This window comes from Procambarus clarkii, chromosome 94, assembly GCF_040958095.1.
Source record: "Procambarus clarkii isolate CNS0578487 chromosome 94, FALCON_Pclarkii_2.0, whole genome shotgun sequence".
In the NCBI taxonomy this organism is placed as follows: Eukaryota; Metazoa; Arthropoda; class Malacostraca; order Decapoda; family Cambaridae; genus Procambarus; species Procambarus clarkii.
In genome coordinates this window covers 13,695,380-13,708,063 of record NC_091243.1, presented here as the reverse complement: position 1 = coordinate 13,708,063, position 12,684 = coordinate 13,695,380, and the positions used below count along the sequence as shown (strand labels likewise).

General features: G+C 41.6%; 1 protein-coding gene across 1 annotated transcript in view; it reads right to left on the bottom strand.

Moving 5' to 3' along the window:
• The window catches only part of Arl5 (ADP-ribosylation factor-like 5), a 31,972-nt gene extending 21,100 nt beyond the window's left edge, over positions 1–10,872 (bottom strand). The window contains exons 1-3 of the mRNA XM_045729668.2: positions 10,731–10,872; positions 5,311–5,519; positions 4,360–4,595 (exon numbers count right to left, since the gene is read on the bottom strand). Coding sequence (XP_045585624.1) covers positions 4,360–4,595; positions 5,311–5,519; positions 10,731–10,776 — 491 coding nt within the window. The 5' untranslated portion in view covers positions 10,777–10,872. The remainder of the gene's footprint in view (positions 1–4,359; positions 4,596–5,310; positions 5,520–10,730) is intronic.
• Between the last annotated feature and the right edge of the window lie 1,812 nt (positions 10,873–12,684).

The window sequence follows — 12,684 nt, the reverse complement described above, 5'->3', positions numbered from 1 at the left end:
GGCATGGGTAAACTGAGCAAAGATGGAGGGAAGGAAACGGGAGAACAGATCAGAGGAGGGCGGGCGGGGTCCGGAGGAGGAGGAGGAGGAGGAGGAGGAAGAGGAGGAGACAACGGAGAGGAGCAGTCAAGGACAGCAGTAGGAAGAGGGGGAGTAGAAAGAGGGGAGCGCACCCCAGCAAGAGCAGCAACCGAAAGGGAAGCAGGGGCTAAAGAAACCTCCATAGCAGGAACAGGGGGCGCAATCCACTGAAACGGGAGGGGAAGGAGCAACAGAGCCAGAAGTAGGAGCTGAGGAAGAAAGCGAAGCCTTCTTACCCGCCGGGGAAGAGGAAGGAGAGGAGCCAGGCTTACGCTTCTGACTTAAAGAGACCGGTGTCCCAGCAACTACGTACCGGGCAACGGATTCCAGTGTCTCAACAGGAGAAGCCGAACGAGAGCACACACGACGGCCGTTAGGAGAGCGATGGACATCTGCCCGCACCGACAGGCGGTGGGGAGAGCCGATAGATGGAGGAAGAGGATGGGAAGGAGGATCGGAGGGGGACGAGGAAGAAGACACAGGAGACACGACAGACCGGGTAGAAGGAAGGGGAACCCCAGACAGAGGACCAGGAGGAGGATCCTTCGGGAGAGAACCCAAAGGAACAAAGGAGGGGGCAGTGGGCGCATCAGGGTCCAAGGCCCGGAAACGGTTGTGAGTCTGAGGAAGGCGGGAAGGACGAGGAGAGGAAGAGCGCAACATGCGAGCATAAGAGATATTAGCATAAGGTGGGAGCCGGCGAACCTGGCGTCTCGCCTCAGGAAAAGATAAACGCTCCCGGTGCTTCAAGTTGAGGACGGCTGCCTCAAGCTTGTAATGGACACACGCATGGGAGAAGGTAGGATGGGCCTCACCGCAGTTGAGGCAACGAGCCTGGGGAGAAGTGCACTCCGACTTAGAGTGACCTTCGCCACCACACAAAGGACAGAGAGAGACAGTCCCGGAGCAGCGGAGGGCACCATGCCCAAACCTCCAGCACTTGTTAGAGCCGAGGAGAAGGAATGTACTCCTGGACAGAGCACCTGGCACCAGCAAGAATGACAGAGGGTGGAAGGGTCCTACCATCAAAGGTAATCTTCACAACCCGGAGGGGTTGACGACGACTACCACGAGGGGGATGAGTAAACGTGTCCACCTGGAGAATAGAATGGCCCTGGGCAGCAAGGATATGTTGAATATCGTCGTGGCAGTCGCGCAGGTCCCGAACACCGGTCGCAACATGGGGCGGGAGCAAAATAGTGCCAACACTGGCATTCAACTGAGCGTTCTTCGAGACCCGAACAGGGGTCTCGCCAAGGCAGGATAAGGCAGCCAAGCGGGAAGCAGCATCCTGAGAAGGAGCAGCAACGACACGTGTACCGAGACGAGTGGGGTTGAAAGTAATGGAGGCATCCACGAAATCAACGAGATGGCGATGGAGGGAGAAATCGTCAGAAGGCGCAGAATCAAGAGGGAGGAGATCAAAATATTTGGCCCACGAAGCGGGACCAAACAAGGCTTGATAGGTAGCAGAACTGGAAGGAATCGAGCTAGGGCGGCCGTGACGAGGACGGCGGTGAGAACCCCCAGAGAGGGGTTAAAAGGCGCAGTAGTTACAACTAGAGAAGGAGCCGCGCCAGGGGACGAGGTAGTCACCACTGGGGGCTTGGGGCTCGACCCAACCACAGAGGAGGGAGGGGAGCCAGGGGAAGGAGTCAGAGAGGCCAAAGGAGGAGCAAGGTCAGGGCCCAATGCAGCGGAGGCTACAGAGCCCGGTCTTCCAATACGGACCGACCCGGGGGCTTGGTCGCCCACCCCACGAGCCTGAGAAGGTAAACCAAAAGCAGCCGAAACAGGGTTTATCATCATGACGAAAAGAAGAATTCACTCACGAATGTGCCCCCACACCCACCACGGAGCCACAATTAGAGGCAGGACACCCAACAAGAAGCTATCGCCGATCTTGCCGGGGCCTCCTAGGGGTGCGTCGTGAGTATACGCCCCACAAACGCCACCTTAAGAAACCGACAGTCCGTTGAGATCGGGTTCAGTGACGAAATGGGGATTGACAATAAAAGGTTCCCCTCGTTCTCGACGTCGGGTACTGCAGTTCTACGGGTGTAAGAGTATGCCTCCTCAAGCACCCGGGCGTCAAAATAGAAGAAGTCCAAGGGAAGAACCAGAACGAGCAAAAGGTCGGCAGGAAACGGCAAGCAAATAGAAGAGGGGGGAGAAAAACGAAACAGAAGGAAAAGGAAAAGATGCCCAGCAGAATTGGAGAGGACAGCAGCAGGAGCACAAGGCTAGAAAAGGACAGAGGACTGTCCCAAGGAGCATCACACTCCGGCAGCCGCCCACTAAGCCCCCACACGGCGACAACGAGCTGAGCGGGGAGGGAGCAGGTCAAGTCAAGCCGACTCGTCATAACCTCCCATTCTTGTGAGTTTGCTCATGTTATGTATTGAGTAGAAGGGGAAACTGTGTCTTGACTGCAAGTTCATTCTCCAACAAAAAGCCATGCTCATTGGAATCAACAACAAGCATCAACATACAATAAAATACAAGGTAAATGAAAACAAGACTATCTTAATACCAAAACCTAAGTAATATTTACTATTACAATTCACCCTCAATCCTAACACCTGACATGTTGACTTAAAAAGTTTCTTGTTGCCACATCCAATAGTTCAGCTCTTCGTGTTTATGCCCCTTGCAGTTCTTTGTTCTACCAATCTATCTTTTCATCACCGACTTTTACCATGATTAGAAGTCGGGATCAATTCCAACATGCGACAGAGGCTGTCCTTTCTATGCCATGGTAATAATTGCCCTGGTTTACCTTTCTCTCAGGATACCTATTACACTTCTGATTTTTTTTACGTGGTAATTTTGCACACCCTACCATGCCTCCTGGTATCATGTACAATTTAGTTATTTCTGTATCATACACCTATCTGGGTCTTGTCATTTATTTGAGGGTTATATATCACTACTACTACTACTATTACTAATGACTTTTATTACTTTCAATGTATTTCATTTATAAAATGTTGATATGTTTTATTTTTATGTTAATGTATAACTGTTAAATTGCCAATATTTGCAAGTACAGTACCAAGTTGTGTATGGGAGAAAATATCAATTTGTAAAGTAGCTTATCTGTGCTTTTGTGAGCCTCACCTCACCTAGCTTATCTGTGCTTCTGTGAGCCTCACCTCACCCTCCACCAGTCTGGTGGAGGGCGAGACTCGGAGGACTTGAGTCTGGTCGAAGGTGTGTTGGGATGCATTCATGAGGCATCCACCTCCATAGAGAGGTGTTTATCTCAGTTTTCTCTCAGTGACAAAGAAAACTGTCAGTTGGTGAGTGACAGAGTTAACCTGCTCTGTGTGTTGCCCTCTCGTGTGTTTTTAAATAAATGTAGTGCACACACACTTAGCTGGTTTGTTTGAATCCCTCAATTCAAAATAGTTGTGTGTAGTTCACTGGGAGTTAACTTTTGTATTGGAAGATGTGCCATTTTATATTTTAACCCAGTGTGTATTCCCTGACTTAAAATTTTGTATATTAACTGTAAGAAGGCTTTTTACTGACTTCTTACACTGTGAGGAATGCTTTTTGGATCGTTATGCATTGCTATGCAAAATGTAAGTGAGAGGTGGTGTAGCAAATGTAACTAACAGTTAATTACAGACTAAATAAAAAATCAAGATTAGGCAAAATATTCAGCAATATTAGAGAAAATTTTAAATGTAAATAGCAAATAAGTACAGTACAGGTATATATTTGGGATGAGATGAACTCTGTAAATTGTGGTCATAATCTGGTGAAAAGGGTTGGAAGATATTACATGGTTCAGTGAAAATGTTAGAAACTATTGAGAACAGGAGAGATTCATGGGAAATGTTGTTGCAGAAAGATGTACCAAGTGCTGAAATATAATAATTGTAAATAGATTTTAATGAAAGTGGTTCGGAGACTAAGAAAATGGTAAATAATTAGTAGTTCAGAGAAAATTTAGTAAGCTGTATGTAAGAAATTAGTTAACAGAAAGGTTAAAAGATAAATGAGGTGGAGGAAACTGGAAGGTAAATATTGAAAGGATGCAGAGGGATTTTGTTCTTAAAAAGGAAAAAGTTCATAATATAGAAGAGCTATAGATTAGGGCTATCCTTGCATTCCTGCCATTTACTGGCTTACTCCAGCTATTTACTAAAAAATAATGAACACATTCATTTGGATTACCCAAAGAATCAGGTTAGTAGAATTTGGATTACTGAGTTCTTATAGTAATGTACTGTAAATAAAAAGAGCACAAACACTTAACATAATACTCACCCTTCCCCAGTTAGTGCACAACATCCCTGAATTTGCCATCTATGTTTTTTTATAGATGTTAAATTTAACAAACGTGATATCTCTGCCGCACTCATTGAGCCCTTAATATCCTGTTTATTTGCAAATATGAGCACAGCTGCACGTGAAAGTTCTTCATGAGCAAGCATCTTGTACAATTCTTCTCGAGTAATGCTGAGACGCTCACGATCTGTAGAGTCTATTACCAAGATGACGAACTGCAAAATTGTAAGAATGAATTAGATCCATCCAATGTGAGTATGATTGAAAGACTGAACACTGTAATGATAAGCATGTGTGTGTTATTCCAGGAATATGATTGATTTGGAGAGAGAAGAAGAAGAAGAAGAAGAGAAGAAGAGAGGAGGAGAAGAAGAAGAAAGAAGAGAAGAAGAAGAGAAGAAGAAAAGAACAATAGAGAGAAGAAGAAGAGAGAAGAAGAAGAGAGAAGAAGAAGAGAGAGGAGGAGAAGAGAGAAGAAGAGAACAACAACAATAGAGAGAAGAGAAAAAGAAGAAAAGAAGAAGAGAGAAGGAGAGAGATGAAGAAGATAGAAGAAAAAGAGAGAAGAAGAAGAGAGAAGAAGAAGAGAAAAGGAGAAGAGAAAAGGAGAAGAGAAAAGAAGAAGAGAAAAAAGAAGAGAAAAGGAGAAGAGAAAAGAAGAAGAGAAAAGGAGAAGAGAAAAGAAGAAAGAGAAAAGAAGAGAAAAGAAGAAGAGAAAAGAAGAAGAGAGATAACTACGTACTTGACCAGCCTCTCTCATAATAAAGTATAATATCAAATTTATTACATTTAAATCGACTATTACCAACCATTACAACTACAAATAATTATGCTTTTTATATAATAGATGCAATCAAAATCCATCAATATATGGAAAATCAGTGAAACAAGTTAAATATTTAGTATATATTCACTGGTAAACTACCTTACCTCTGTGTTTGTGTAATACGTATTCCAAGCAGAACGTAGTGATTCTTGACCACCAAGATCCCACATAATGAAGTGAAGATTTTTCCACACAACTTCTTCCACATTACTTCCAATTGTTGGAGATGTGTGGACGACTTCATTCATTAGAAGCTGATAGAGGATAGTAGTTTTCCCAGCATTGTCTAATCCAACCATTACAATTTTATGTTCTGGCAAATTTAAAATAAATATAAAAAATCTAGTCACCAAAATTACACAAGCAATTTAATTAAAATAAATATTGTTCATGCACCAGATTGATTATATTACATTGTACCATTTTATAATAGTGTTAGATAATAATTTTATTTTGAAAATGATGACCTACAAAACAGAGATTTCCATTTCTGAATACAGTATAAACACTGAAATGAACGTAAGCAGGAAGCCTATACTGTACATATTTAAACATTTCCTATCTGCACATAGTACATTTTCAAACATGGACATACAAAGGGGGGCAAGAATGAGTGCTTAATTATCAGTGACTGTGGGAGTGAGATTCTGCCCTGCCTCCAGCCATGTATTCCTGTCATGCTATTTACCACTCTCAACATTAATGTTTTCATCATATTTCTTTTTAAACTTGTGGATGGAATTGGCTTCAACAACCTCTTCCTTCAATGTATTCCACTTGCCAACAATCTGTACAGGGAACAAACTTTCTCACACCCCTTCGATTCACTTGCAAGTCCAGCTTCCACCGAAGTCCCTTCATCCTAACTCTTTTAATATAGAGACTTCCTTTATCCACTTTATCTATTCCCCCTAAGATCTTGTACATAATCATATTCCCTCTCTTCTCCTCTAAGGTTGTGAGGGTGTGTTCTCTCAATCTGTCCTCAACCTGAATTGAAGAGCTGAAACCCATCAATTCTGGTACTAATCTAGTTGCAAACCTCTGAACTTTTTCAAGTATCTGTTTATGCTTCACAGGGTGTGGGTTCCATGCATACTCAAGTAATGGTCTCACATGGGCAGTATGTATGGACTTGAAAGCCTACTTAATACCTGCTTGATGGGGTTCTGGGAGTTTTTCTACTCCCCCAAGCCCGGCTCGAGGCCAGGCTTGACTTGCGAGAGCTTGGTCCAACATGCTGTTGCTTGGAGCGGCCCGCAGACCCACATATCCACCACAGCCCGGTTGGTCCAGCACTTCTTGAAAAAACCATCTAGTTTTCTCTTGAAGATATCCACGGTTGTTCTAGCAATATTTCTTATACTCGCTGAGAGGATGTTGAACAACCGTGGACCTCCTGATATTTATATTGTACAGTGTTCTCTGATTGTGCCTATGGCACCCCCTGCTCTTTACTGATTCTATTCTACATTTTCTTCTATATTGTTCACTCCAGTATGTTGTTATTTTACTGTCTATATTTGAGACCTTTCCCTCCAGTATTTTCCACATGTACATTATTTGAAATCTCTCTCTCGTCTTATTTCTAATGAATACATTTGGAGAGCAGTGAGACGATCCCAATAAATTAGGTGCTTTATCGCGTCTATGTAAGCCAGTAAATGTTCTCTGTATTCCCACTATTTCAGCAGTCTCTCCTGCTCTGAAGGGGAAAGCGAGTACTGAGCAGTACTCATGACAGGACAGTACAGTACAAGTGATGTCCTTATTGAGTGTAGGTGATGATGTGATTAGAACATAATAAACATTAGATTGTTTTTAGTCCTTGTATATTGGCCAAGATGAATGAGATTACTCTATTTGGGATAGTTTGACTGGGAAACTCTTTTGGCAGGTCCATTATGCATGGATATATCGAATTTGTTCTGACCAGTACTGATTGTTGAAGGGCTGCTGCCTGCCATGGTTGTAGCTCTCTTGTGGTGTGTAACTGTATCCGTGATTCTGGTATGCAAGTGGGTCTTTCATCCAGGAATTTGAGGTCTTTAGACCACAAGTTCCATACATTCTCTTAGGTCCACCTTTTGAAATCTTGGTATAAAAAATTATTTGAATTTCCTCCAAAGCCATTATTTTGCTTGCCACTCTTTATGTAGCATTCTGTGCCTTTCACGTAAAACCCACGAGACCCACGCAGTCTCCGTGGTGTAGTGGTAAGACACTCGCCTGGCGTTCCGCGAGCGCTATGTTATGGGTTCGTATCCTGGCCGGGGAGGATTTACTGGACGCAATTCCTTAACTGTAGCCTCTGTTTAACGCAACAGTAAAATGTGTACTTGGATGAAAAAACGATTCTTCGTGGCAGGGGATCGTATTCCAGGGACCATAGGATTAAGGACTTGCCCGAAACGCTACGCGTACTAGTGGCTGTACAAGAATGTAACAACTCTTGTATATATCTCAAAAAAAAGTATGGGCAGCCGAGGTCATGGCATTTTCTGTCCTCGAGTGAGGTTTTGCAAATGTCACGAGGGAAAACCTACATGTTCATCCAAATCAGCACTTTCTTTTTCTAAATATATTTAAACATTTTCTGGGATGATGGTAGCTGCATTCTACCCTTTCAAGCAACAGAAATCCCTTTTTATTTCCAGAATATTTATATCTGCAAATGACCTTTACATAGAATTTGCAAATACTTTATCGCTACTTTTGGCCTGACTCTATTGGGAACTGTTGTAGTGTCTGTACCTATTGAGCTGTCAGTGCTGTCTGTTACATTTTGTAGTCTACTGTCATCTTTATCCGGGCATACTGAATCAGAATTTACAACTTTGCGAATTTTTATTTCAGTTTTCTCCCTGTCTATAGCCTCAGCTCCTGGTCTATTATTATTTGTTTCCCACTCTTTCTGGATGACTGATAGGCTTTCAATGAATGAAATTTTTCGGTCATGAGTCATGGTATCTACAAGTTTTTTTTTTTTAATATATTCCAAGTTGGTAAGACATTGTTGCATACCCAGAGTAAATGACCAGCTTTCAGGCCTGTTGTGTTGCTCACTTCTGTACAAGCCAAGTGAAATCTATTCTTACATATATAATATTAAATTCCTGTTGCTTTTGTCTAAGGTTTTGTTGCAGTGACCACAAATTAGTTTGTTTACGACCAATTAGATGAACAAAACTGGAACTGGACATTACAAAGGCTGTTAGACCAACTGAGTTGTAATGGATATGTGGGCATGTGGGCCTCTCCAAGCAACAGCTTGTTGGACCAAGTTATTACAAGTTAAGCCTGGCCAGGCTCAGGGAGTAGAACAACTCCCAAAACCCTCTACAAATCTGACTAGATCTGTATACCCTACTTAAATATTTATTTAATTCATAGGAAAATATATATTTTATGATCAGCTTGACATCAGACATCTGCAAGCTCATTTATTGAATTCTAAGGAGGGTATCATTAACCATCCTGGCTGCGACCAACCTTGTAAAATCCACGCAGCATGAACTTGTTAAAAATAGATCCAGCCTTACAAACATGCTCTTTTTTTAAAACCGTAACCAACTACAGTGGCGCCTCGATTAACGCGTTTAATCCATTCAGGCACCGAGCTCGTCACGTGGAAAACTCGTCTTGCGAAACAACAAAACTGTCGTCAGAGGTGTCCAAGAACCAGCGGGAACACTCTGGTATACATAGCAATATGTATACCAGGGAACACTTAATCGAGTAAAAGCTCGTCAGTCGAGACATTTTCTGCGAGTGGCTTGCTCATTACCTGAAATGCTCATAACTGGAGCCACTCGTCACTCGAGGTTCCACTGTACTCGAAGGACTTCCGATGGATTTAGTATACATAGATTTTGTTTAAGCCTTTGATAAGGTACCACACGAAAGACTGGCAAGGAAATTGTAGGCAGATTGAATAAATGATAGAATACTAGAATGGATAAAACATTGGTTAAAACAAAGAAAAAGGGTCATGCTAAATAGGAATGAATCTCACTGGAGAAATGCGGTGAGTGGGATACTACATGGGTCTATTTTGGGGCCCACCCTTTTTGTCATATACAGTACATCAATGACATGAGAATATTACTAACTACTGTACTTCATCAAATTTGCATACACAAAGATTTATGGTAAAGTGAGAAATAAAAATGATATTGAAGCCTTACAGAGAGATCTACATGAACTCCACAAATAATCAGAAGACTAATAAATGCTTTTTAATGTTGAAAAATGCAAGACCTTACATGTGGGACATAACCCCACATTACAACTACCAAATTAATAACATTACTTTGCATCAGATTGATGATGAAACGGACAATGTAGTCAAAATCCACCATTCACAAAAAGTTGCACAACAGATAGGATCAGCAGAAAGAAAATACTAACCAAGCCCTAGGAATAATCAAGCATATTTTTGACTAAGGAAAAGAAGGTGATGATTCAATTGTATAAATCTCTGGTGCACCCTGACTTGGATTATTGTATCCAAGTATATGAAGGCCTCATCTTCAGGCTATAGCTGATCTCAAGAAAGTACAACACCAGGCAACAAAAATCACTCCACTAAGTGAACTCTCGTACCAGGAACAGTGAAGGGCCTCGGGGCTAACAACACTGAAAACTAGGCATGACAGGGCACATCTCATTGTGACTTAAAATACTTAACAATTTGGAGGATGTTGATCCAGACAATTTATTCAATAGGTCAGATGTGACACAGACAAAGAGCACGGGCTACAAGCTCCACAAACCACAGTGTAGGACTGAAAACAGATTTTTTTTACCCACAGGGTTATAAACCCATGGAACCGCCCACCCACCAAAGCCATGAATGCCAAAACTGTAAATAGGAACACCCAGTGCATAGGATTCGAATCCTCATAACGGCTCCTACAGATTTTTTCAATCCCAAAATTTAAATGTTAAAATTCATCTGGAAAAAAATCAACAGAGCAAATGGGGGGAACTTTTGACAAGACTCCAGCTTCCTGTCCTCATCGAGGCCATTAATGTGTTATGGCTTTCAGGTAAATTCAGACAAATATTTGAATACTTTTGTAACTTTCATAATTTGAAAATAAAAAATTGGTACTAGGGTGTTTCCTTCCCTTTTGCCCCACATAATTATAATGGTTGTAATCTCAGCTTACCTTGATATCACCAAGAGTAATAGGGTACACAAAGGTTAAAAACCACTGCCCTAAGGTCTAAAATGGACAAAAAAAACGGTGATACCAGAGCGGGTTATAAAGAACTACTGAAGGCCGTCACTTGGAAACTGCAGCAAAATATATGGCCAAATATTTTAGAGTCGGAAATATCATTAAATCTAAGGAAACGGCAAAACTACCCAGAAAGTGAAGTGGTGAGGAGTTTGTTTAGTAGAGTGAAGCCTCGACCCAGTACAACATATGCCAATATTCCTCAGTCTCAGATTAAGCTAGAGTTTTTGTTTTATTTAACCACGAACTTTAGAGCGAAATAGTACTGGAACACTTGCCTTCGTTGCCAAAAAGACTCCACAGCTTTGCTATTAAAATACCCATTATGAAATTGTAAAGTAGCAGTAGGTATGTCACATGTAACTGAGGCGGAGCACTTATGGCCACCTTCTCCTCCACCAGCAACTGGCTGAGAACTGACTCCAGATTGGTGGGCTGCGACCGTGACGTCACTCTGACGTCACAACAACAACACCACCAGCCTCCCACACCAACTTTTCTTTATTTATTTATTTATTTATTTACTTATATACAAGAAGGTACATTGGGTTTGTGAGAATACATAGCATAGTACAGTAATTGCACTCTTGTAAAGCCACTTAGTACGCGCAGCGTTTCGGGCAGGTCCTTAATCTAACAGATAATTCTAAGTAGGTAAATTCTATCAGTTAATAAAATGAAAACAAATACATTGCAAGAAAAAAAATGAGATGAGAGAGATTAGTAAGTATATTAAAGCTCTGATTGATTACATTGACAACTTGATTGGTAATTTAAACAAGATTAATAGACACCAAATAGATTTATTTGTAAATAATAATTGAAGCTTTTAGGAGGTAAATGATAGCGAATATTTCGACACGGGAAAATGTAGGACTAACCATCCTGTGAGATGGGGATAGTAGATGAATTTATGGCTATTTTTTTTATCTACACTGTAATCCTTCACATAGAATAAGGTAGCAGCGTGCATAGATAGGTAGTTTTATCTACACTGTAATCCTTCATATAGAATAAGGTAGCAGCGTGCATAGATAGGTAGTTTTATCTACACTGTAATCCTTCATATACAATAAGGTAGCAGCGTGCATAGATAGATAGTTTTATCTACACTGTAATCCTTCATATACAATAAGGTAGCAGCGTACATAGATAGGTAGTTTTATCTACACTGTAATCCTTCATATAGAGTAGGGTAGCAACACATTGCTATGTATACCTGGGCTTGTTAATTTAAAAAAGTACCCAGATTTTGCTAGTGGAGGCTTATAGATCGGCCTTACATTTTATGTTCTCTTCTGATTTTTAGTCAGAGTTGATTTGTTTTTGTGTAAGATAGGAAAATTAGATGAACTTATAGCTAGTTTTTTTATCTACACTGAGTAATCCTTCAGATAGAATAGGATAGCAGCATATGCTCATTGCTGTACTCACCTAGTTGTGCTTGCGGGGGTTGAGCTCTGGTTCTTTGGTCCCGTCTCTCAACAGTCAATCAACAGGTGTACAGGTTCCTGAGCCTATTGGGCTCTATCATATCTACACTTGAAACTGTGTATGGAGTCAGCCTCCACCACATTACTTCTTAATGCTTTCCATTTGTCAACCACTCTGACACTAAAAAAGTTCTTTCTAATATCTCTGTGGCTCATTTAGGCACTCAGTTTCCACCTGTGTCCCCTAGTGCGTGTGCCCCTTGTGTTAAACAGCCCGTCTTTATCTACCCTGTCGATTCCCTTGAGAAAATATTGAATGTGGTGATCATGTCCCCCCTAACTCTTCTGTCTTCCAACGAAGTGAGATTCAATTCCCGTAGTCTCTCCTCGTAGCTTATACCTCTCAGCTCGGGTACTAGTCTGGTGGCAAACCTTTGAACCTTTTCCAGTTTAGTCTTATGCTTGACTAGATATGGACTCCATGCTGGAGCCGCATACTCCAGGATTGGTCTGACATATGTGGTATATAACGTTCTGAAAGATTCCTTACACAAGTTTCTAAATGCCGTTCTTATGTTAGCCAACCTTGTATATTCAACTCTATGTATATAACCTATGTATATAACAACTCTTGTATATATCTTGTAACGGTTCTATTGTTACGTAAAGTATGGTGACAAATAAACACAGACACTAAGATACTATATATATATTTGGTCGAATATACAGAAGTACACAGGTGATACTTTGGTGTGAGTTGAGCGCACTGAGCGTCGGTACAGTATCTCGCAAGTGTCTG